Source organism: Pongo abelii, chromosome 3 (assembly GCF_028885655.2).
Source record: "Pongo abelii isolate AG06213 chromosome 3, NHGRI_mPonAbe1-v2.0_pri, whole genome shotgun sequence".
Lineage (NCBI taxonomy): Eukaryota > Metazoa > Chordata > Mammalia > Primates > Hominidae > Pongo > Pongo abelii.
The window spans coordinates 177,897,081-177,924,864 of record NC_071988.2 but is presented as its reverse complement, the minus strand read 5'-3'; the positions used below and the strand labels follow the sequence as shown (position 1 = coordinate 177,924,864).

General features: G+C 38.8%; 1 protein-coding gene across 1 annotated transcript in view; it reads left to right on the top strand.

Moving 5' to 3' along the window:
* The first annotated feature begins 21,331 nt into the window (after positions 1–21,331).
* CTSO (cathepsin O) overlaps positions 21,332–27,784 on the top strand; it is a 29,567-nt gene continuing 23,114 nt past the window's right edge. Inside the window, exon 1 of the mRNA XM_002815244.6 lies at positions 21,332–21,564. Within this exon, the coding sequence (XP_002815290.4) occupies positions 21,430–21,564 (135 nt within the window). The 5' untranslated portion in view covers positions 21,332–21,429. The remainder of the gene's footprint in view (positions 21,565–27,784) is intronic.

The window sequence follows — 27,784 nt, the reverse complement described above, 5'->3', positions numbered from 1 at the left end:
AATAAGGCAAAATTACTTTCGTGGACTCCTAAAGTGTTTTGCAACGTAATAAAAAACAAAAAATTATATTGCCTAAGAAATAAAACTGAATTTCATGAAGAACAAAGGCAGTCACTTTACATAGGAACTTACCTTGAACAGCAGTCTACAAACAAACTAGAAGCTAAAAATGGCCTTGTGAGTTCAGGGCTGGTAAGCATTGAAATGTCTGGCCAACTCTAGTTCACATTGTGATATACAGTTCTATTGGGTATGGACTGTCAAAGTGAGTTAGTGTCAATGAAAGAAAATGGGAGATGGACTTTCAGATGTTCTCATTCAGCTGAAAAGAAAAAATACAGTTCAAAGAGCTTTTCCTCACTGAGCTTTTCAAATAACCACTCAGTAAGAAGGACACACTGTTTGGAAGGGGGAGCTCATAGGAATACTCAAAGAACTTGATAGCTACCATCATTTTTAAAGGTGAATCCAGGCGGTTGCTCCTGTCCTTTCACCTCAAAAAGAGTAAACAAGTGCTAAAGATAATATAATCACCCCTTTCACATTGTCACTTGACTGGTGATGTGAATTTAAATAGGTGCTTTTAAGCAGTTTCATCCAACCAACTATGCATTAACCAATTCACGATCTCCAGCTTCTTTTAATACACACCAGCCCACGATGGCCATAGCCTGCAGCCTTCTGCAGATATTAGGTCACGAATAGCACCACAAGTCGCCCTTAAAGTTGACAGCAGAGGCATTCAAGATCATCTAGGTGGGATATTTGTAACTTTTTTTCCTCTACACGTATCACCAAATCTAGACTTAATGTGGTAAAATGCAAATGTAAAATTTGGACTAAAATTTTCTGAAGTTCAACTTTCATACAAACTATACTTGTATATATTATGTATTGACAACTCTAAGTCACCTCCCATCTGTCAAATTCAGACATTATACAATACGTGGCATTCAATATTTTGAGCAATCTCATTTTGCATGGTCTTCTGACCAATGACTTCCTGTCGGAACGTCACCTTCTTTGTCAATAAAGCAGAGTCTGCGTCATTATTTGGATGATTTCCTTGTTCATTGGGTTTTATAAAGCATTTGTTCCTACACCATCATAAAGATAGAATGGAAAATAAAGATAGAAGTACCGATGCTTATAATAAGAAGGACAGCCACAAAAACAACAAGGACAGATAAGATTAAGCTGATCTCGGCCGGGTTCCGTGGCTCACGCCTGTAATACTGGTACTTCAAGAGGCCGAGGCAGGTGGATCATTTGAGGTCAGGAGTTTGAGATCAGCCAGGCCAACATAGTGAAACCTCGTCTCTACTAAAAACACAAAAAAAATTAGCCACTTGGTAGTGGCGCATACCTGTAATCCCAGCCACTTGGGAGGATGAGGCAGGAGAATCGTTTGAGCCTGGGAGGTGGAGGTTGCAGTGAGCCGAGATTGTGCCACTGCAATCCCATCTGGGTGAAAGAGTGAAACCCTGTCTCATAAATATATATATATTTATTTATTTATTTTTATTTATTTATATAATATACATTGTATTATATATTATCATATTCAATATATTTTATATATTATATTTAATATTACATAATAAATATATATCTTGTGTGTGTGTGTGTGTGTGTGTATATATATTTAAATATATTAAGCTGGTCTCCTGCCTCAATAAATCCACTCATCAGGCCTCCAGTTAGAGTTTAATTGTGAACACAGAATCAAAATGTAAGACTTGTATGGAATGCTAGAAGTATGCTAAAGTTTTAAGATAAAACTTTAGAAGTGCTAAAGTTTTATCTTAAAACTTCCAGGTATAATTACAGACTTTATTTACATTTCTTTCCCCCCTTTTATTAGTCTGAAGTACAGATGTGAGTTAATTCAACCTCTCAATTTCTAATACATTATTAATAAAGTCTATATTGACCCCTTCTTTTGTTTTATTCATTTTTTTCCTCTTCAACTCAGAGATGTCTTTCTGGGTGTTGATGAGAGACTACTGCTATGAGACCAGCTATTTACTGCTTGGAATGAATCCCAGGTCAAATAAAAGAATAAGGTCCAAATGAATATAAATGATATGAATAAGAGCATATGAGTTCTTAAGATATAAAACTACTGAATATCTGTAGTGTAAGAGAAAATGTCCTTGATTGGTTCCAAAGAGAAGGGTAATAAAATACGGAATGTAGAAGACGCATTTGAGACTTAGGTTCAACATGAATGCACTAGTAAGACTTAATCAGATATTGAGCACAGAGTCAAATATTCACTCTCAAAATTGGGCAATTATCAAATTTGAGGAAGCTAAGGGAGTAGATAAATATCAGAAAAATTGATCTGTGTTTTTAGGATCATGGAATTCTTCAGATGGGAATATCTGAATAAACCACTCACTCAATGTTTGCTGTCAGAATTGTTCTATTAAAAATCTCCAGCAGAAAAACATTTTTAAAAGGCCATCTTCTCTGCCCAACCTACATTCTGCCTCCTCCTTCTCCCACCATTCACTTTTCCAAATGGACATTGAAATATGACCTCCGAAATCTGAACCAGAAGCAAACAAAAAGGAAACTAGTCATTCAGAGTGAAAACGTGTCAGGAGAGAAGGTTTGAGTCAAATCCAGGTGGCGATGTGCCATGAAATACTAACAGAACTCTTCATTTTCCTGAGAGAGCAAGAACAGGCAGTGTTTATAATGACGCATTAACATCTGTCTGCGAATATCATCTCCATGGCACCAAAGTACACCACCCAAACAAAGGAAATTCACGGTAAAGGCAAAACTGTACCTTTTTGTTTTAAAAGAGGGAATTAGTATTTGAACTGACAAAGAATCATCATATACCATTGACAGGTTCAACTAAAGTATACTATTACCATAAAGTGTCTTTTCATACTAGATTAGACATAATTAAAGCAGACACAACGGAAGTTTTAGTATGAAAAATGTCTCACAGTCTGCCACAGTTGGTGGCAGTAGAGTACAAGTGGAATAAGTACTGCCTTTGACACTACATTTACCTATATTTAATATCAGATTTATCATTCATTAGCTTTGTGTTCCTGAGCAAGTTTTAATTTCTCACAGCTTCGGTTAAATTGAGGAGAGTAATACACTGTTCATTGTAGAAATTAAATGAGGTAATAGACATAGACCCCTTGCAAATTACTTACCTATTAATGTCTGTACAGTAAGTGTCAGCGTTCTTTCTGCTTTCCTTACAAAATCGTCTCCATTACTCTGATCTAACTTCATAATTCCACTTTCATTTTGAAAGCAGTTTTTTGAGCCTATAAAAATGAAATGGCTTTATATTTTTTTAGTCACTACTCTCAGCCCATATCACTTGAATTTCCTTTCCCATCCTTGAATGTCATCTTGGGCAGATATTAGAAATTTCTGAATATCTTTCTGTTTAGAATTAACAAATTAGAATTCAGTCCTGTGCATATTAAAATTCCAGTCTCATACCTAATTCAAAGCTTTCCCTTCTGCCATCTCCGGCTATGCTTGTGAAGTGAGCGAAGAAAAGGGACATGTTTTGCTCTTTCCCTATCTCCTCCATGCCCTTGACAACTTTGAGCCCTGGATAATCGTGAGCAGGAGGCTGGATTGTGGGGAGCAGGAGGATATCACTGTTTAACAGGACTCAGCTCCAGGGCTCCCAGGCTGGGTCGTTGTTGCCTCTCCAGCTCTCACTGACTGGCCGTCCAGACTTCTGCGAGGCAGACCCCTGTGCTGACCCTGTCCTTGAGCACATGTGTGTGGTCCATGGAACGCCCTCCATGGGCTCCTGGGGCACAGTTCTCTGAGATGAGAAACCTGGGTCTAGTCCAGTCTCCAGCCCTAGACCCTCATAGTCCACCCTGAGCCCGCTGCTACTGGGTTCCCCTCATGCAGTGGAAACTCCCTCTGGAGGGTTCCACTTGACTCATGAGAAACACGCTTTCTTGCCATGCCAGAGTTGTGGGTGCCCCCTGCCTTATTCCTCTCCCCTCTCTCCATCTCGCCTTTTCCCCTGTTCAGGAGGGCATAAGGAGAAAAGCAGGAGTGTGGCCTAACCAGACATCTAAATGCAAATCAGAACACGAGGCTTCCTTTTTTCCGTTTTTTGCAGACAATCCCCCCATCTTTCATTCCCTCCTCATGAATCTTCACTGCTACCAGTAAACCTGAGCATTGGGAAGGGAGTGCCTCTTCCTTAGATGAAGATGAGAGACTCAATACTCTCCACTAACACTGTAATTCCCAGACGACTGGCCACTTTTTCTTCCCCTCCTGGGGCACCTCCTAGTATAGTCTTGGAGGGGTTCCCCTTTTCATGGGGCTGACTCTGCAGGTGTCTGGTTGCAATGGTTCATGGTTGTCTTTACAATGTAGGGTAGGTGCTCTTGCTAGTTTTCAGGCATGAATTCAGGCTAACAGTTTTAGGGTAAAGGGAAAAGTTTTCATCAGTGCTGAGTTGCAAATGGGAAACAAAAGCCTGAGAAACAATGGAATTGAATAAATGGCAAGAAGCACAAACTTTACGTGTACGCAGATTCTGCTTTTTCCTCTGTGATGTGGTCACAAACTTACTCCAACTACAACTTTGTAACTAACCCAGTCTTCACACCTCCTACACAAGGCAGTAGAAAGGCTTCAGTCTATTATTTCTGCTCTCTAGCTCTCCGTCATGTTCCTCTCTAGACAGTGTTTGATGTGTGACAGCAAGGACAAGTATGGGATTGTGGGGAGGCACAGGGAATAGACCCTCAGGTCTGTCCTGTGTCCTTGAGGTCCATGCCAATCCTGGCTCTACATCTGATATTTCTTGGGGAGTATACAGCCCGGTTTCTTCTCTGGATCTTCTGATTAGCATCTGTGGCTGAATCAGCAGTTGACTAATGCACCGTGCTCTGCTCATTTAGGGCCAGCCACTTCTCCCTGCAGATCCACACTTTGCTTGGCTTGTGCAAGGCTAGACACACACTCTCTGTCAGGTACCTCACCCCGATAGCCTGTGAGGCATGTAATTCTGCCCTCTTAACGATGCAGTCTTCCCCGTCCTCTATGGAATTGTTTTAATAATAAGGTGTGTTTTTCTATCAATTCTCTATACTGATAAGTTTCCTTTGGAAATTTCCAATTAACTATGGGGCTAAGAGAGTGATCTATTAAATATTTAGTTCCCCGAGATGGTTCAGGACCGTCATCATCTCAAATGTAATTGATAGAAGAAAGAAGCCATTATTGTTTACTTTGTCATTTTCAATAGGCATTTTGTTACATTATTTGTTGCTTCAACTTTTTACAATTTTAATTTTAATTTCAATGGTGTTTGGAGTACAGGTTACATGGATAAATTCCAAGATTTTGGTGCACCTGTCACCTAAACAATGTACACTGTATCCAATGTGTAGTATTTTATCCCTCACTCCCCTCCCACCCTTCCCGCCGAGTCCCCAAAGTCCACTGTATCATTCTTCCACTTTGCATCCTCATAGCTTAGCTCCCACTTACAAGTGAGAACATACAATATTTGGTTTTCCAATCCTGAGTTACTTCACTTAGAATAATGGCCTCCAGTCCATCCAAGTTGCTACAAAAGACATTATTTCATTCCTTTTTATGGCTGATTAGTATTCCACAGTGTATATACACCACATTTTCTTTATCCACTCATTGGTTGATGGGCATTTAGGTTGGTTCCCTATCTTTGCAATTGCAAACTGTGCTGCGATAAACGTGTATGCATGTGGGTTTTTCATATTATGACTTATTTTCCTTTGGGTATGTACTCAGTAGTGAGACTGCTGGATCAAATGGTAGTTTACTTTCAGCTTTTTAAGAAATCTCCAGTTGGGCACAGTGGCTCACACCTGTAACCCCAGCACTTTGGGAGGCTGAGGCGGGTGGATCATGAGGTCAAGAGATTGAGACCATCCTGGCCAACAGGATGAAACCTTGTCTCTACTAAAAATACAAAAATTAGCTGGGCATGGTGGTGTGCGCCCGTAGTCCTGGCTACTTGAGAGGCTGAGGCAGGAGAATCACTTGAACCCAGGAGGCGGAGGTTGTGGTGAGCCGAGATCATACCACTGCACTCCAGCCTGGTGACAGGGCAAGATACTGTCTCAAAGAAAAGAAAAAAAAAAAAAGAAAAGAAAAAGGGATCTCCATACAGTTTTCCATAGTGGTTGTACTAACTTACATTCTCACCAGCACTGTAAAATATTCCCTTCTCATCACATCCATACCAACATCTACTGTTCTTTGACTTTTTAATAATGACCATTCTTGCAGGAGTAAGGTGGTATCACATTTGTTTTAATTTGCATTTGCCTGATAATTTGTGAGGTTGAGCATTTTTTTATATGTTTGTTGGCTGTATATATATCTTCTTCTGAGAATTGTTTATTCACATCCTTTGACCACTTTTTGATGGAATTATTTGTTTTTGTTTTTTTCTTGCTGATTTGTTTGAGTTTCCTGTAGATTCTGGATATTAGTTCTGTGTCGGATGCATAGTTTGCAAATATTTTCTCCCACTCTATTGGTTGTCTGTTTACCCTTCTGATTATTTATCTTGCTGTGCAGATGTTGCTTCAATTTAATATGAACAAAAATCTTACTACAATATGACAGTATTGCCCTCATTAAAATAGAGAAATTATTTTTTTAAGTTTTCAATAACTTTAAAGCTGGCAATTGTGTTAGCATTGTCTTGAAAGGTGTCTCTAATAGGTGTATATTATGGAAATCTATTATACAGAGAATAGAAGTGACACTTAAAAGTAATTTCAATCACTACAGAAACTAAATATCCCACCATAATACACAAAAGTTTATTCCTTTTTGGATTTTACAAATACATGATCTGTAATTTGATAGTTGAAAAAAATTTGCATTTAACATCTAGGAACTTATGCAGTTGAGTTGAAGGTTTTTTAAGAAATTATATTAATATCATAAAAATCAGCTTATAAAAAAACTAGTGCCATTATTCCCCTGGCCCCTTTAATTCATATTACAGCATGAACTGTATAGTGTATAACTTTGAAAAGCCTCAGAATCAATACTTCACAGTTGCAGGTGGGGCAGATTTTTAAAGTATTTATGTCTCAAACTATCTTTGAAAATGTGCCTATGTTTATTTAACTGGTTTATTTTTAGTGTTACTGAAATTTTCCGGGTTTGGGATAGTTATGCTACTTTAAAAAAACTGAAAGCATCACTTACTGATGTGTGAAATGATCATATAGATCAAGACAATCACATAAAAATGTTTTTGAAACTCCAGATTGTCTGAATTTTCAGAGGAGTAAAATAATTTGGCCTTTAGTTTACATTGTTTTAATGCATGTACTAACTACAGCTTTCCTTCAATGTGTGAGGCATACTTAGTGCTTGTTTTTAAGACCAAAATTCACCTCTTCCAAAAGGGTGATTATTAGCTTAGCTGGAAAAAAAGACAGGATTCATTTAAACAAAAAGTCTTTGGCCAGGTCTGTAATAGCAAAGTGTAGAAAAGAGGCAATCAGCAACAATGACTTAATACTCACTTTCCACAAACCTTTCTAGCATGTCCCATGGATAACTTTAAAGGCAGCAACAGTCTCTGCCTTCACCGTATCAAAAATTAAATAGGAAATCTAAAGAAAAGCATCAACACACATGAATAAAATGCCAGCAATTTGGAAACGTAAACAAATGCAGCCAACATAGCCTTTATTTGTGGCACGCATGCTTCCTTTTTTTTTTTTTTTTTTTTTTTTGAGACAGAGTCTCACTATGTCACCCAGGCTGGAATGCAGTGGCACGATCTCTACTCACTGCAACCTCCGCCTCCCGAGTTCTAGCGATTCTTCTGCCTTAGCCTCCTGAGTAGCTGGGATTACTGGCACCTGCCATCAAGCCCAGCTAATTTTTGTATTTTTAGCAGAGACGGGGTTATGCCACGTTGGCCAAGCTGGTCTCGAACTCCTGACCTCAGGTGATCAGCCTGCCTCAGACTCCCAAAGTGCTGGGATAACAGGCATGAGCCACTGCACCCAGCCAGCACACATGCTTTCAAAGATAAGAATATTGCTCTAATTCTTTACCTGTTTGGAAGAGATACAGTCTAATAAAGAAGAATGTAGTACAAAAAAAATCATAGGATTGATCTATTATAATACAGAGGAATAATGAGAGGCTTTCCACATTAGAAGAATCAACAGTTTCATACATAATTTTGTACATGGGACATGTACTATTCTAAAGAACTCAGTGGAAAAATCAAATTCTATGATCACAATGTTCAGGTACCAGTGTCCTGGTAAATTTTACTTCTCTACCCTTTCCTAAAACAGAATCTTACCACAGAATTGCTTTATGGCATTAAAAAAAAAATACAGTGGCTCAAAGACCAGAGTTGCCCCATCCAACCTGGTTGTTTTTAGATATTGTCACCAGTAAATTCTTAGAGTCATCCTATAGAGCTCTAGCACGCTATTTAAATAAATGCATAGTCATTACATCATTTTTGTCGATAATGTTCAATATTAATTCCTATAAGTACTCTTTCTATTAATCATTTTATCTTTTCTTCAATAAATTCACTATGTTATTCATGGTACTTTATCAGTTGGTGAATAAATTAGATTTCTTCTGAATTAATCAGGTTTCTTCTGTAATCAGATTTTTCCATAGGTTACATCAGGTAATGCCCACTGGTTATAAAAACAATCCTTTCGCCACACTCCTATGTTAGTGGGGGATCTGCCACTGGGCTCATCTCAATTGGGCTTGCCTAGGCTTTCAGCCCTAGTGTGGATCACAGACCTCAGATGGGTTTGGGTTTTCATTTCAGCACCCAGGCTGAGAAAACAATAATTTCCTGAGACTTGCTCCACTTGTGGCAAAGGGCAGATACCCCAGGAGCATTGGGGGTAACTTTATGTGTCTCTCAAGGCATCAGTTTGGTACAAGCACATAATCATTTCTGGTCACTATTTCATTAGCCAAAGGAATTATCACCTGGCCAAGCCCTAAGTCAATGGGGTAAGAAAACAGACTACACACAGGGAAGCTATGGAAGGTAGGGGAGAGAAGGGAAAATTAGGGACTCATAATACAATCTACCCCATGTATGTAAGTAAAGAGACAGAGAATAAAACCTAGTATCTCATAATAACTTATAAACACTACGCTAAGAAAATCATGATTGCAAAAAAGGTCAGGATGTGGCAATTTAAGCTGGTTAATAAGGATGACTCAGGCTCATCTGATCCAGGCCAGGGAAGCCCCATGACTGTTCAGTTATTTCTTTCAGGCACTGATAGGGATGCTTCCACGACTTGGTTACATAGCACACCCTCCTGGCCTTCATTTGGTTTGGTATTCTGGCAATGATTTACCAAACAGCAGCTTTTCTTCTGGGTTTAGCTCTGGCTCTCCCTCACATATTCACTCTTACCAAACCCTTTATTTTTACTCACTTAACCTGGGTCAGGTGTTCCCAATAGCCAAGCTCTCACCATAAGCATCTGGCACCAAGAACCTGACAACCATGACTACAGAGTGTTTCCTGCCTTTAAATTATCCAGCTTCTTATGGAGGATAGTGCTTATTCTCAAAATAGGAAAGTCATAAATCAGCAAAAATGTTATTAATCTAGACTACTTAAGCAATATACTTGAAAATATATGATCTGATTTTAAATACTACATTTTTATTTAAAACAAAGAGTGAGTGGCCGGGCGCGGTGGCTCATGCCTGTAATCCCAGCACTTTGGAAGGCCAAACACATACATATATTTTATTCATAAGGAATCCCAGTACCATAGACATACACCTCTTCTAATTTGAAAGTACAGAAATTCCATAAAAATTTAGCCAATAAATTTAAATAATGGCACTATCTGATTTAAAGAACATTTAGTTAAAGTTATACTTTTTAATTTAATCTTGAATCATTTTCAGATTAGCATCTCAAAGAAGTCTTATTCTCATGATTGTATTTTCATATAATTTGTTCATTGAATCAAAGGTCAGTCATTTCAGAGAACACTTATTGATCATCTACTATATATTAGGCATTGAGTACTCAAAATGTAAAGGCCAGCAGTAGAGACAGCTTCAGTCATCATGGACAATATAGTTTACAGATACTGTCTGCCAGTGATATCAACGGAAAGAGCAAACCAAATTAAAAAGAAAGGCTGGGTGCAGTGGCTTACACTTGTAATCCCAGCACTTTGGGAGGCTGAGATGGGTGGATTACTTGAGCCCAAGAGCTGGAGACCAGCCTGGGCAACATGGCAAAACCCAAGCTCCACAAGAAATACAAAAATTAGCTGAGGGTGGTGGCACATGCCTATAGACTTAGCAACCCAGGAGGCCGAGGTGGGAGGATAACCTGAGTCCAGGGAGGTGGGAGATGCAGTGAGCCTTAATCACACCACTGCTCTCCATCCTGGGTGACAGAGTGAGACCCTGTCTCAAAAAAGAAAAGAAAATATATTTTTGGATAAAGTTTTATGAAGAATATAAACTTGGAAACAGGATAGAAAATGACTCGCAAGATGTGCACCACTTGAGATAGGGAGGTCAAGGACGATATCTGAGTGAAATCTAAGGGAAAAATAAGAGAAGAAGCCAGCAATGTGTGATACTGCAAAAAGAGATTTCTAGGCTCTGCAGAAAAGAGGAAAGAGGCCGTCATGTGTGAATGAGCCTGTGCTGTTCAAGAGACATGGGGAAAAAAAGACTCTTGCCTGACACCCCCGGAGCAAGGGTGAGCGTGGTACTTGGGGGTTCAGGGGAGTGGGCAGGGGCCGGGTCCCTGAGGGAGTTTTGACATAGATGATGGTGACTTCCAGAGCAGTGTGCCCATGAAGAAACAGCAAATACTGGGTTTCTAAAAATCACTCCCCCACCGTTCAGTAACTATACATACCACAAGTAAACCACTCTTTGGTTCTCATTTTTATAACCTGTAAAAAATGGGAATCTTTACAGTCATAGTATCAATATAGATTTTAATAGATTTATTTAATCAAAAATCTCAAGATCTAACATATTGACTGAAAACTAACATATATTAAGCCTCTTTATTTTATGTTAATCATACTTGGAACTTGTTTTGTCCTTTGTCCTAAAACTATAATATACATACCTTTGTGGCTGGACAAAGTGGTTTCCTAGCAACAAAATGATTAGCACTTTCTTTGCAAGAAACTAATCACCTTAATATAGATGGAAGAAAAAACGCTGGCACTCCAGTAGAAGCAAAAATTCTTTCACAAGATAACTGATGGAATTTATGTATTCACCCATTCAACACATATTTATTAAATGCCCTACTAAACACCAAACACAATGATGACCATTGAGGACTAAAAGTTACTGCTTAGCATGATGTAGGGGTTCCATACTTAATAGATTACTTGTTGAATTAGTACATAATCCTACTTCATAAATTATTGTACAAATGGCTGTCTGGTTTCAAATGAAAATATATTGAAAACAGTATAACGGTCTGTATTAGGTTCTCCAGAGAAACAGGACCTATAAGATATATACATGTATATATAGAGGGAGATTAAAAGGAATTACCTCATGGAATTATGAAGATCTGGAGGGCACGTCAGCAAGCTGGAGGCCCAGGTGAGCTGATGGTTTAGTTCCAATCTTAGTCAGAAGGCCTGAGAACCAGGAGAGTCTACGGTAAAGCTCTAGTCCAAAGGCCAGCAGACTAGAGACTCGGAAAGAACTGATTTATCAGTTGGAGTGTGAAAGCAGGAAGAAAGCCTGTGTCCCAGTTAGAAGGCAGTCAGAGGGGAAGACTTCTCTCTCACTCAGGGAAGGTCAGCCTTTTGTCAGAGTCAAACCCTCAACCGATTAGATGAGGCTGCCCATATCACCTTGAATTCAAATGTTTCATTCAAAACCACCCTCACAGAAACACCTGGAATAATGTGTAATCAACTCTCTAAGCATCCGATGGCCCGGTCAAGTTGACACATAAACTACCCATCACAGTGTCCAATTTCTGAGGCTGATGAAATAATACAGATGAGTGATAATGATGGCAGTAGAAAGGAAAGATCTGCAAAGAATGAAAAGATATTAAGGAGGTAGAGAGAAATGGAGAGAGTGGTATTGTAGAGTAAGCATATTCTATGTATCCAGATCATCTGTTTATTTGAAGTTTGAGAAGGGATATGTACAAGAACAACTATAGTTGCAAAGTTAAAGCATCCCTCCTTCCAAAGCACTCCCACTGTGGTGTTGGTAGGGGAGAGTATGGATTTGTTTGCATGATTCTGGCTTTATATGTGTATGGATTTGTTTGACTATGGAACTGGGCTGGGAATGACAAGAAAAAGTAGGTGAAAGAAAGCTAGAAGATTTCTAGCCAAAACCAATAAGAACCCTTCTCGTTTGCTGCGGCTTCTTGGAGACAGTGCTGCACTTTCAAGGCAGCTCACAAACACACGGTTGTGAGCAAAATATTAATAACAACCTTGAAAAATCACGCAGTTAACTCTTCTGCCTTCAAGAACATATTTAAGTCCTTTTAGAAATAAGATTCTGTTTATTTTTCTCTTTCTTCAGAAAGGAACATTCCTCTTGCTAATTCATTATCAGAAACATTCGATTGCCTCTAAAGTATTGTCACACAAAATATTAGTGCTTAATAAAAAGTCTCTTAAAGTAACTAGGTGCTCCAATAATGCAATTATTATTGCTACTATTAATGTTGAATGGTTCTTTGCTCTACCTTCAAAACACATCAGTTGTGTGATTGGACTTGCTAATTGTCCTCCTTAGACCTCAGTTCTTTCAATTGTAAAATTAAAGTTTGGATAAGAAGATCATTATGGAGACTTCTAGTTTTAATTTTGTACCCATGATTTTTATAGCTTTAATACTAGATTTTTTTTTCCCCTCCACTTAGGCTACGCTCTTTGTCTTAAAAGGTACCATGCTGCCCTCATGTGGTCAGACTTGAAATAACACATAAACGATTACTAAAACTGGTAAGTGCATTTTCAAATTTTGTTTTAATGAATGATGAATGAAATCCTACATTTGAGCTTAAAATTCACAGCCAATACTCAAATCAATCTGAATCATCTATTTACAAAAGTGCCAAGCATTAACTCACTCATAGTGATGTAAAATTTTGATGTAGAAATAATATTACAAATATGAATACCAATATTAGTTAATTTTAATGAGCACTACTATGTGCTAGGCACCATAAATATTTTACATATCTCATCTCATTTGATTTTTCTAAGATAGGTTTTTTTAATCTATTATTTGTCAGATTAAGAAATTAAACCATTTTTGGGGAATGGGCCCAAGACATCACAAATAAAATGGTAAGGCCATTATCAAACTCAAGTTGTGTGACTCCATAGCCCAAACTCCTTCATCACTAGCTTCCCACTCAACCATTTTATATTTATAAGAGCTCGTTCCTGTTTCCAGGACATATTCACAAGGAAATGCACATAGAAAGCTTGAAATGTGATGAGGTAACATACATGAAAACTGCATTAACATAACGTCTGATATAGAATTAGGAGCTCACAGAATGTTCACGCTTTTTTTTATTTATTATTATTATACTTTAAGTTTTAGGGTACATGTGCACAATGTGCAGGTTAGTTACATATGTATACATGTGCCATGCTGGTGCACTGCACCCACTAACTCGTCATCTAGCATTAGGTATATCTCCCAGTGCTATCCCTCCCGCCTCCCCCCGCCCCACAACAGTCCCCAGAGTGTGATGTTCCCCTTCCTGTGTCCATGTGTTCACATGTTTTTAAATTATGTATGATACTCTTTCATTTAATAATTAATATTCACCTTGTTGGTCAGGCTGGTCTCAAACTCCTGACCTGAGGTGATCCACCCGCCGCAGCCTCCCAAAGTGCTAGGATTACAGGCATGAGCCACCTCACCCGGCCCTATATTCACTCTTAATCATGGCATGAATAAAGAGATAAAACATGTTGCCGTAACAAATGAGTACCAGTTTTCTAAGCAGTTCTAACTTTATCACTTGTGAGTGTGAATAGGTCTATGTGAAGTTTTGTAATTCAGGAAAACTTTTTCAAGTTTATAACTTTATGTATGACTTCCTGGGACGGATGAACAATGGCTGTGTTTTAAATTCCATAAAGGAAAATAAATGGAGTAAGTCTAGTTTTAAAAGTGAGAGGGGCTTATCCACTCAACAAGGCACCCTAAAATATCAGAAGGAGGTGGATGGTAGGACGCAGGATACTGTGTCAACCCCTGGCTCTCCAAGCGCCAGCTCTGTGATTTTAGGAGCATGTTCATCTTATTAGGAAACTTCTCATCTGCAAATTAAAGAGGCGGGCTATAGGATTTGGACATGCTCTGCTAGCCTCCACATTCCATTTTTCTAGTAATCCTAAAGGTCTTAGGTTCTGAGCCACTTTCTTTCCTTGGGCCACTTTGTTGAATTATGCTACAGTCACTCCCTGGCTGTGTGGATTAAGCCTCAGAAAGCCCCCATGGGAGGAGGACTTGTGCTTGGTTAGGCTTTGGTTAACTTACTTTCCTATTTCTTAACTACCTCTGTAAGACTTGAAGTTAATGGTCTTATCTCTGCCCATTATAACCGAATGCCAGAGCACGTGCCATTAGAGTCTCTTCTTAAAGCACTGCGCAGATACAGGAAGCTAGCAATTCCACTCCAGTTACTATTCTCTCTCCCCAAATTCCATGGCAGAAATCACACTTCCCTCTCTGCCATCCACATTACCTCTCTTTTCTATTCCAAACCCCCAAACCTTATTTCCCGAAACATCTCCAACCTTAGAAACATCACCTTAAACAAAAATTCTCTGAGTTTTCTGGATCAATGAGTTATCTAAAAAGAAATTATGGCTAGGGAGGAATTACTGTATTTATAAAACCTAAACAAGTAAAGTCATTAGAAAATTGCCATATTCCTCCAGTATTAATGATACCTACCTCTAATATGATATAATTATTAATACAATGTTGATGTTAGTAAAGAAAATCATTAAGCAGAATAGACAGGGAAGGGCGATGATCCTCAAATATAAAATTATTTTTGTCCAAGGACTTATCAATGAAGAGAGTAAAGTCTAATAATGTTGATCCTAAATCTTACCACAAAAGGAAACTTTATCGCCAGTTATAGCTGCCATTATGAATGAACACCTATGATCCAAGCATTCTGTATTCATTGTCTCTGACCTTCAGAACACCACCAGAACTAGAAATTATCATTTCCAATTTACAGGTAATGAAATAGAAGCTAAAGAAGGATAACTAACATTCCTAAGGTCACAAAAGCCAGTAAACAAACAAGAAGAAGAATCCATGTTAATTGGAATTCAAGAATGTGTTGTATCTACTATATTATATCATTTGACATTACCTGGGGTCTTAGCCCGAAGATTACCTTAGAGACTATGAGGTGGACCAATATGATATTTAAAATGAAGATCAAATAAAAATCATTTAAACCAAATAGTTCTTCAAAGCAATGAAACAAAATTTGACTTTTTTTTTTTTGACAAGATCTCACTCTGTTGCCCAGGCTGGAGTGCAGAGGTGCAATCTTGGCTTTCCTCAGCCGTGATCTCCTAGGATCAAGAGCTCCTTCCACCTCAGCCTTCCGAGTAGCTGGGACTAGAGGTGTGCACCACTATGCCCGAAACAAAATTTTTCTAGAGCTAACTGCCTCTGTGGCTGTCTTTCTCATATGCTGCCTGAGCTACAGGGTTTTCTATAATTGTTAGTTGGAAGGCAGGATTTACAATTAGGATGAGCCACCTTATTTTATATGAATTCAATCTAAAGACAGTTTTTTCTATGTGTATGTCTTCCCTGTGAGTCTTGCTTTCTCTTGCATCCCTTCTTTGGGATAATGTGATTTTTGCTCAGGCAATAGAAGTCAAAAGGTGTGTAATTCTTGCAGGCTCCATCTAACTTGAGGGAAATGGAGGGCTGTTAAAGCAGAATGGAGCATTAGCATTAATGACATGCATTAGTGTTAATGACACATTAAAGATACTGGAGTTATTTTCTTAGATCATGAAAATGACAAATTTTGGCTCTTTAAAATTTTTACATGAGTAGGAGAGCGAGTTTTTGGAGCCTACAAAATAGTAGTCGTGTCAAAAGTGTTGTTTTGCCTACTGATCCCAGATTTTTCAGAAGTACTTAAGACTGTGGAATAGTTTAAGTCTATGAGGGGAGAACTGATGCGATTTTGCTCTGAGTAGTTAATAATGGTTCTAAGATAAACCCATTAGCGCTGTCTCCACAGTGTGTGTAATGTGACTGAGCTAAAGCATGCGTCGGCTCACATTTATTCAAATGTCAGCAGAATAGAAATGGATTGAGGTTTCCATAGAAACTGCTCTTGAGTTCAGGTGTTTCTTGGGGCTTTTTGTTCCATTAACTGCTTGGAGAAAGAGGTATACATTATGGCTTTTCATTTATGCTATTTACTTTGTCGTTAGAAGTTGGCTGACGGAGTTACCACGTCTTCCTTTGTTTTACGGCATTTTTGCCAACCCCTCTTACAGCCTTTCCCCTCCAGCTGAGAAACGGGAATGAGCAATTTCTACGACCTGACAAATCCTGCCCGTTGGCTGTTCAGACAGCATTTCTTCAATTTCAGCCAGGAAGGAAGTTTGAACATCCCTTACCTAGAAATTTGTGTAACTCATTTTCTTATTCAAGATTTACATTATCCCTATGGAATGTCACCATTATAAGAAGTTAAGAACAAAGCAATGACTATGAACATAATTAACAACCACAATTAAAAAAGGATTTCCTGGCATTAGTAAAATATTCAGGTGTAAAATCTAAGATTAAAGATAATCAACTTTTTCAACTCACACACAAGCCAATTAGTTTCCTGGAGAAATAATGTCCCTTCCCATAATATAGAAAAAAAAAAATTAAAAAGGGGAAAAAAAAACCCGAACAATTCAACTCAGAGGGACTACAATGACTCATGTCCATTACTGAATGCCATGCTGGCCTGTAAGTTAAACTAGAACATAAAAAGCTCACAGTGTACTACCAAAGGTATGTTAATAAAGAAGAGCCAATATAAAATAGAAATAGTAATGACAAATAGCAAGATAGGCCTTGGACTTCCCGAGAGCAGGCTGGTGTAGAAGAAAACGCAGGCATGAGCTCTGAAGTCTGACAGCTCAATTTACATCTCACCATGGCCACTTACTACTTAGGATCTTGAATAAGTCCCTAATCGCTATACATGTCAGTTCCCTCATGTGTAAAGTGAGAACAATAATTTCTACCTTGCTGGGTTGTTGTAAGGATTAGCAGTAATAGACATGCTTCCTTCTTATCGGTGTATTAAATATCTGAAACCCTGCAATCATGAGGTTGCGGGGATGCAAAATTCTTCATATCGTGAAAAACTCACTAAATACCTCATCTCTTATACAATTAGTGTTCATTCCAATATTTTCCCCAGATTAACCCTAGCATTTTTCTCAGTTTATGTTTCAAATTATTTAATAATTTCTAGCTGATTATATGAGGTTTCCAATATCTCATGCAATTAGTACTTAACTTTTCTCTGCCTCAGTTTTCTCATCTATAAAATAGAAATGATGATAATACTACCTTCTGCAAGGGGGAATTAAGGTTAATATTTGCAAAATGCTTAGCACAGTGGTAAATCATAAAAACACATGAATGTGTTGTGTATCAAGCAAAAATAAAAACAAGGCTGGGTGCGGTGGCTCATGCCTGTAATCCTAACACTTTGGGAGGCTGAGGCGGGCAGATCACCTGAGGTCAGTTGTTTGAGACCAGCCTTGCCAACATGGTGAAACCTCGTCTCTACTAAAAATACAAAAAATTAGCTGGGCGTGGTGGCACTTGCCTGTAATCCCAGCTACCCAGGAGGCTGAGGCTGCAATGAGCCGAGAGCACGCCACTGCACTCCAGCCTGAGCAAGAGAGATACTCCGTCTCAAAAAACAAAAACACAAAAAACAGGCAAAAAAAAGAAACAAAGAAACAAAATAACTCCGTAGCAAAGTCACTGAAACATGAAGTAGCATGATTAAAAATGGAAGAAAACCCAGAAGGTGCATAACGGGATAAAAACAACAGTAAATATTGATTTGTGTATCATAAAGGTTAAGAGGTATTTGTGAAAATGGTTAGCTCTGGAGTATTTTCACACATAAAAAAATGACTGCATTTGTTACTGGGCTTATAATATCCAACATGAGGCTGTGGTAGCAGTCCTCCAAGATGGTACCTGATGACCCCACCTTATGTCAGCTCCACCTCCCACATCTTACCAGACTGGCTCTGTGTAACCAATGGCAGAAGAGATGATATGTTTCAAGATAAGGTTATAAAAAGACACTGCTGTTCCCACCTCAGTCATTCCCTGGTCCACTGTCTTAATTTCTCTAGTCACTCGTTCTGCAGGAACAAAGAGCAGGCAGGAAAAGCCCAGCCTTCTGATAAGGTTCTGAGGATTTTGTCCAAAGGCCTAAGAGGAGCTGAGGACTCTTGCTAACAGCCACATGAGCTTGAAATTGAATCCTTTAACCTTGGGAAACCTTCAGAAGATGGCAGCCATATGCAACAGCTTGTCTGCGACCTCATGAGACACTCTGAGCTGGAACCACCCAGATAAGCTGCTCCTGCCTGGTCCACAGAAACTGTATAAGGTAAGAAAAATTCGTATTTTTAAGATGCTAAGTTTGAGGGTTATATTTTATGTGGCAATAGATATCTAACACAGAGTTGAGGGAAGTTCCATGTGCTATTTTGCAAATTTGATGAAAAAAATACATCTCCACGTATACATGTAATTTGTAGTGTTTATTCTAAGAATTAGCAGATACTTGCCACCTTCACTTTTCAAGACACTTTTCAAAAAGTTTGTTTTACTACTTAATAGATGATTCTGATCTCCCTTTTAACTGACCCAAAATTCTTCGCAATCTGTGTGCTTCTTACTTATCTCATATTCTTCTCTCCCCCCACCCTTTTTTTTTTTTCCCTTTACTCCATCCATGCTGACTTCTTTTATGTTTCTGGAACATGCCAAGCAAACTTCCATCTCAAGGCCTTTGTGTTGACAGTTCTTTCTATCTTAGCTTCTCTTTCCCTGGATATCTGAATATCCATGTGGCTCACTTTCTTCTCCTTCAAATCTTTGCTCAAAAGTCTCCTCATCAGTGAGGACAGTATTGAACAGCTTATTTAAAATAGCAACACCACCCCTCACACTCATGACTCTCCTTATCTGGATTCATTGCCCTTTAACACGTGTACAGGTTGAGCATCTCTAATCCAAACACCCAAAATGCTCCAAAATCTAAAACTTATTGAGTATTGACATCATGCCACCACATCTAGAAAATTTCACACCTGACTTCATGTGGTGGGTCATAGTCAAAATGCATTCAAAGCCTTGTTTTATGCATAAAATTACCTAAAATAGTCAGTAAGATTACCTTCAGGATATGTGCATAAGTGAAACACAGATGAATTTTGTGTCTAGACTTGGGTCTCATCCCCAAGAGATCTCATTATGTATATGCAAATATTCCAAAATCTGGGGGAAAAAAATCTGAAATCTGAAACATTTCCAGACCCAGGCATTGTGGATAAGGGATCCTCAACCTGTACTAATTTTATTGCGTCTCTCCCCCTCACTGAAATACCAGCTCCAACAGGGTGGGGCTTTTCATTGCTTTAGTCACTTATGCACTTGATGTGTCCTGATGACCTAGAACAATGCCTGACACTTAGGAAGTACGCAATAAAATATTTGTTGATGTAAATCAATTGAAATATCAGTCCCATAGGGATAGGAATTTTCATCCCTTTAGTCACTTAGGCACTTACTTGATATATCCTCATTACCTAGAATAATGCCTGACACTTAGCAGGTACTCAATAAATACTTGATGTGAGCTCCTGAAATGAGTTTAGTTCAAGGGGCTTTTTTACAATACCAATTATCCTAAAGTAAAGATGACTGCGTATATTTAAATTTCCTGACTCAGTAGGTTGTCAATAAACAGGGACTATGATCTGAAAGCAAAGCTCAGTTTAAAAAGAAAAGTATGTTCTTGTATGAGTTACAAGAAAGGGCTAAGTACAAAAGAACTGCTGAGGTTAACATGAACATCTTTCTGTGAACTTATGATTTAAATAAAATCTTTATCACCACACTTGCCAAGAGCAATATATCTTATCATGAACGTACATAAAAAACTCTTGTGCCTTTCCTCTTAATATTCGGAATATTATTTTTATTTTTATTACCAAGTTTGCATTGGAGAATATTGTAACTCACTGCACCTAGTTTGTAAAAACTAAAGACATAAACCTGATGTTAGTTCTAAAAATCTACAAGGGTAATGATACGAACTTCACAGACATGGAAGCCTTGTTCAGAATAGATTATAATAGAAAGGCTCGGTAGAGCCAGGTTCATGAGTGTGTGACCTGTGCAGAAGTGGGTGCTTAGAAGGCCCATGGCTTGGGTTAATGCTCTGCTGTTGCCGTCTTGAAATTCTTCACAATTTATGAACAAGGGAACTTCATTTTCAGTTTACACAGAACCCTGCAAATTATGTACCTGGCTCTATCTTCCTTTGCAAACGTTGAAACAGGCTTCAAGAATTTTGAAACTGCCATAATAGATCCAAAAACTGTGTATGCTTTTCACATCTGTACAATTTTGTTACATATTTATAAACATCTGCTGAATGGATCACTCTACGTATTGGCCCACATCACTTCAGAACCAGGTCTTGAACTTAGGGATTGTGGCAAGAAGGAAAAAGGCAGGTTCTGGTGGCTCACAGGGCAGGCCAGGTGGCTCACACCTGTGAGCACTTTGGGAGGCCAAGGCAGGTGGATCACTAGAATCCAGGAGTTCGAGACCGGCCTGGGCAATATGGCAAGATCCTATCTCTACTAAAAATACAAAAATAGCCTGGCATGGTGGCACGTGCCTGTAGTCCCAGGTACTCTGGAGGCTGAGGCAGGAGGATCACTTGAACCTGAAGGTCGAGGCTGCAGTGAGCCCTGATCTCAACACACACACAAAAATAATGACTCTCAGGCTTCTTTTTTTCTAATGGATGGAAATGAAACCTCGAAAGCACATGGTCGAGTGCCTGACTCTTCCAAAACAAAAACAGAAACAAAAAACTAGCCTCAGTAACGAGGTCCATAGCCTCCAGCTGACCGGATTTTAGTCACAGAACACCGGGGACCTAAAAAAGGGTCAATCTCAGCACCATGCACTCAATCCGGCTCCTTCCGCCCCTCGAGCCCAGGATGGGAGGAGCCGAGGAACCGAAAGAGAAAACAGGCCGCGCGGGCGGCGGAGGAGCCGGGCGCCGCAATGGACCTGCGGGCGCTGCCGTGGCTGCTGTGGCTGCTGTGGCTGCTGTGCCGGGGCGGCGGCGATGCGGACTCCCGCGCCCCCTTCACCCCGACCTGGCCGCGGAGCCGCGAGCGTGAGGCCGCCGCCTTCCGGGTACCGAGCGCGCGCCTCCTTGGGTCTGTCCCGGCTCCCTCACTTCCTGTCCCGGGTCTGGGCTGCGGAAGAGGGCCCCCGAGAGCTGACCTTGCTCTTGGGCACCCGTGGCTCTGCGATGCGTCTGGGGCCCTGAGCTGCGGGTGCAAAAGCCAGCTTCTCTCTCCCCTCTCCTTTTGCCATGGTGTCACTCCCGCATGCCTTTGCTAACCAAAAGACTTGATTTTCCAGAAAAGATTTGTCGCTATGGATTTTTGGAACGCACCCAAATAAATCCATAGATAACGTCCAAAGTGTTCTTGGTGGGAAGAAGCACCCCCTTTTAGCAATCCCCTCGATCGTTGCCACTGGCTTCCAAAGCTCGTCTATTTCTCTTTTATGAGAACCAGAAACAGGGAGCAGCCTGTTAGTGGAAGAAACGTGTCGTGTTTTTTTTCCCGAGGAGGGCGCTAGTGATCAGAAGTTAGAGACAAAGAGCCTACCTTTAGCCAGATTAAAGAATCCTGATGGTTTATGATTCTCCTTAAACTGACGCACCACCTTGAAAGTTCTTCCTGCCTTGGCGGAGAGTGAGTTGAAGAAAAGAGAAACATTTAATTTCCTTTTCATATTATTATGAAAAAGTCTTTATAATAAATGCTTCGATTTGAGTCTAGCATGAAAACTCTGGAAGGGACCAGTTAGCTGAACACAAATAATGATTTTCCTGAAACCAAGGAAACTGCAAGGGATGCCGATTTAGTGTTCGCCTCACTATGTTCTAGATAGCTGATACTATTTAACAGATTTTTAAATTCATGAAAGATGCCATTATCATGATTTAATCTATTGGAAAAGAAAATTTTTTCATTCTGAATCAAACATAAGTCTGAGTTGAGTAATATTGCTCAAGGAAGTGTATCTTTTTTCCTGGTGTTTGTTGGAATTTCTCATAGGATTTCATAGCTGTGCTCTTTTCCCCCCACTCTCCTGGAAAACTCCAATGTTTAGGAAGGTCAGCCTTCTCTGACACTGTCCACTCCTACCTTTTGTCCAAACCGAGATGTGTACTGTTATCTCCACTTTATTATTCTTGAGTTCAGTTCTAGCTTTCAAAACCAGAAGTCCTCTTACTCTTTCAAGAACAAAATTCTGGCCTGTATTCTATCCCTATCCTCAACTTACGTTCGTTTTCCTGGTAAACCAAACCCCTTAGGGGAAAAGTCAGTCTCACCTTTACTGCTAACATATTCATTGGCTAAATAAATAAACACACTGTCAGGCTCCTAAAAATAATATTTCAGGACAAAGCTCAAAGGGCTAGACTTATAAATATATTTTTAACATTTATTTAGATTTTAGATAATTTATAAATATATATGTATATAATTTATGTAGTGACTCATACTGGTCCTGTAAAGAGGCCATACCCTGATGAATATCTAGAAAATGTAACTTTTCTCAGGAGAAATACAAAGAACCAGGTTGAAAGATGGAAAGTTGGAAGTGGAGGAGGATCGAATTATGAAGACTCTTAGTACATTTTAAAAACCTTGGGTTAAGAAATACTGAAAAAATTTTTAAAGCAATTGCTGCGTGTAAGAATTTGCTTCGTGAGATGGATACCCAAAAAGGAGAACACTGAGGTTTCACAGTTGCTGGAAACTGAACACCTCTCGGTGCTTAGTTGGACTTTATCCAAGAATGCTTTAAAACCGATTTTCTACCTTAGTGGTCCCCAATCTTTTTGGCACTAGGGACCGGATTCATGGAAGACAATTTTTCCATGGACGGTGGGGGTGGAGGAGGGAAATGTGGGGATGGATGGTTTTGGGATGAAAGTCTTTCACCTAAGATCATCAGGCATTAGTTAGATTAGTTAGCTGGAGATTGCTGTTTGGACTTGGGATAGAGAGCTGGACACTGGGAAAGGTGGAAAGGGCCTTGCCTCCTTGGTAACCATGAAACTTCAAGATAATTCATTGGTGAATTGATGATTCAGGGGTTTGCAGCTGAAGATGTGGTTCAAGAAAGTCCTTGATTAATTAGTAATGTCTTTCATGGTCATAGGTTTAGAGAATAATGAAGGTTTTTTTTAATTTGTTTTAATCTTAGCCTTAGATAGTTTTGTAAGTTTCCCAGGAATGCATGTTAAATGAAAGTTAGGTTAGCCCATGACTTTCCCACAAAATATTAATTATTGTTCAGTGAAAACTAGACTCCTCTGTGGTTTATTATGGGATACCTCACAAGACCCCTGACTTTGGATGGCATCCTTTATCTCTGCACGTTCACTCCTTTAGAAGCTTCCAGTGCTCAGGAAGCTCTTAACTATTGGGTTCGGCCTACTCTCCTTTGTGCCAAAACCTAGCTATGCCCTCATATTTACTGATGCTCATTATTTTACCACAGAACATTTGGTATTCTTATCCTTTTGGGAGGCACAGACCCAATATTGGATCCAATAAAAGTTGCTTGATACTCTCACTTTAGAATAATATCTATGCCAAAGCACATGTGATTTTACATAAAATTTCTGAAGCTTCACCTTAAGACCAGTTGCCATAATGACACAGGTTATATTATTATAAGATTATTTATATATTTAGGAATATTTATTTATGTATAAATAGATGGCCATAGCATCTTTATAACAAGTGATCTACCTAATGAGCCACTTATATGTGCTTGCTGTAATCAGCCCCTTGAAATCTGGAATTAGGTCCTCCAAATAGGCTTTATCCAAGAAAGCTTTAAAACCTATTTTCTACCTCGGTGGTCCCCAAACTTTTTGGCACCAGGGATTGGTTTCATGGAAGACAATTTTTCCACGGACTGGGGTGTGGGGGTGGGGTGAGGAGGATGCGGGTGATTTCAGAATGAAGCTGTTCCACCCTAGATCATCAAGCATTACATTCACATAAGGACTGTGCAGACTACATCCCTCACATGCGCCGTTACCAGTAGGGTTTGTGCTCCTATGATAATCTAATGCTGCTGCTGATCTGACAGAAGGTAGAGATCAGATGGTGATGCTCGCTTGCAGGCCCCTCACCACCTGCTGTGCAGCCTGGTCCTTAACAGGCCACAGAGCAGTACTGGTCCGTGGCGCAGGGGTTGGAGACTCCTGTTCTACCTTATATAAAGATAAAAACATGAATTTGATGTTAGATGATGTTGTTCAGCAGATTTTTTCTGATGATTCTCACTTAAAGCGTACATTGACTAAATGGAAATATATCATAAACTTAAAATCATAGATTATAATTTATTCATTCATTTATCTTCCCATACATTCATCCAATACTTTATTTAATTTCTACTGTGTCTAAAGAACTGGTCTTGGTTTTCTGAGGGATACAGTGGAGAATAAGACATGTGCTATCCTCTAAGAAATGTACACAAAAAATGAATATCATTATGTTTAAACATTGTATCCTGTAAATAAACATTTTCCTGTAAATAAAAAGAATGTAAAGACTTCTACACTAGAGAAATAGATTCTCCCAAGTAGTTCACAAAAGAATGTATTTTTAATTCAATCTTTTTGTGTACATGCTCACACAAATACTGACTACACATTTCTTATCATACATAGTAAATATATATCTGCAATATGTTTACACACACTTCAGTACACTGTATAGAAAATACTTTGTCTAAGAAACTTTTCAAAAGCAGTAATTTATAAAAGTGTATCCTTTAAAAAGCTTTATTATTCTAATCCAGGGCTTCTCAACAGTGGTACTATTGACATTTGAGAATGGATAGTGATTTGTTGTGGGGGACCTTCCTCTTCATTGTAGGGCGAGTAGCAGCATGTATGGGCTCTATGCACCAGATGCCAGTGGCATCCCACCAGTATGACAATCCCCAGTATGACAAATGTGGGACAAAATTATCCTCAGTTGAGAATCACTCATCTAAAGTTTACAACTCCTAAGTCTTCCAAGAAATTCTCAGCAATGCTCTTTGTATACAAATATTTTACCTTTTTTGCTCATCCTCAGATTTACTGCAATTTCCAGAAACTAAAGCACTCCCAAGGAGAACATTTTAAATGTATGTGTACAATTTACGATTTGTCCTATGAAACTTCAAAATCTGCAAATGAAAGTTGTTAAAAGTCTGAGTAATGGAACTGCAAGACAAACAATGAGTTTAAAGTGCTGAAGATAAAGTGAGCTTCCAAAATACCTTAGGCGTCTCTGATAATTTCAATATAAAACTTATCCCATGGATACATGGGATTCATTGTAAGGGAATACACACATCATTGCATATATTGATAAGGGCAAATAAATCATCATTAGTGGAAGGAAACCTAGATATCAATGGGGAAGAATAATAGATGTTCACTGCCTTTTCAGCTGATAAAACAGACATGAAGTCCCTTAAAGTTTATAACGCTTCGGTAGATTTCTTGCAGGCTAAATAACTATACCCCTCCACCAAATACTAGTTGTGTGACCTTAGGCAAATTATGTATCTGTTTCCCAGATTTATTCATCTGTGAAGAGGGGGTAATGTTAGCAATTACCTTTATACAGGGCTAAGTTAATTCATGTAAAACACTTAGAATGAATACTTGCATTCAATTTAACAATCCCTTCAACCCTTTGTACTTAGTGCATTCAGTGGCTGAGAACTTTCCTTGTAGAGAAATGATAACTCAACAGTTTGCTCATAAAAGATTCGCTTACTCCTTTAGAAACAGTTGAGTACATGCGAGAAGAAAATATGTGATTTCATTTACTCTTACTTGGTGGCAGTCTGTGAGAAAGATTTCACAGATTTTTTCCCCTCAGGGAAGTAGATTAAAGAAATATCTGAGAACCCCTCAAGCCACCCTCCATGGGTTTCTACTCTTAGATCGTTTTGAACATGACCGTTTTCCTCTTAACTTACCCTAGCTGGAGCATTGTCTAAGACTGTGGTTACCCACAGCTGGAAAGGTAAGAGGGCCAAGATGCCTGAGATAGCTGGAAGGGCTTTCTGATCCTGTAAGAAAAATGTCGATTTCTGAGGAATTTTAAAACTGCAGCCTAACCTCCTCATGAGACTGGTTCAGGTCTCTTGTCAATAGAGTTATCCTGTTTTATGATCAGACTGAACCCATCCTCTGTTTGTTATTCGGCCTTGTTGGGATGTTTCATGACTATTCTGCAGTTCTTATCAACTTCCTTTAGAGTAGTCATGAAGCATCCTAGCTAGACTAACAGGAGGGAAATTAGAATATGGAAGACATTGCTTAGAAACATATTACATTTAAATAACAGTTCAAATATGTGATCAACTCCAGTACACATGTGCACACACACACACACAAAGGCAGCTTTAAGAGATTCTACCTCTTGGAAGGATGGCTGCTAGAAGTCATAATAAGGATAGCTTTAGGGATAGAGTTTTACAGGGACAGGGTCCTAGGTATAAAGTTGAGAGGTTATACCTATAATAAATAGAGATTTAGTATGCACAAGATGTACTAATGCCCAAGGGACATGTTTTTCCTAGTTTTATAATCAGGATAATTTCTTCAAGCTCTTGGGTTCTGAGTTATCCTTCTGTTCAGGAATCTGGTATCTCCCTTTGTAACTCATTAAATTAAACACATTTAACAACAACAACAAAAAAGGTGAAGGTAGTTATTTTTCACCAAATCTGTTCAAAGGCTGTTCTGATTTATCAGCTCTAATTTTTCTCATGTAAGATCTAATTTTAAACATCTGCACTTTTGAAAAGTATCAATGAGAAGTTTCCTATGTATTCATCAAAACTTTATGTCTTTCCTCTCATAAATGAAGTTATGGTTCAGGTCTTTAATATGTTATATGACTTTAGAGATGGCTACTCTAAATTTGCTCCCTATCATATCCTCTGTTGAGAACATGTGCTCACTGATCCTTTACCTACCGGAGGTTGTTGGATGTAATGAGCAGCAAGGGCCTCATACAGACTTCAGTTTGTGATGCTTCTATGAAATCTTTAATAGCCAGAATCAAGAGAGACTGGAAAAGTCACTTAAAAGAATTGATAATTCAAGAAATGAAATACAGGGCTTTTTAAATTTTAAATGATGTGAAACCCATGTTAGTGAACTTGATAAGTGTATAGCAAACAAGAGAATAAATAAATAAGAGAATAGATATTCTTGGATATACTGATAGTATTATTTTACCATGAAAGCAACAGATTGCTTTCAATAGATAATATTGATCCTCATTTCTAATGACATGAGAAA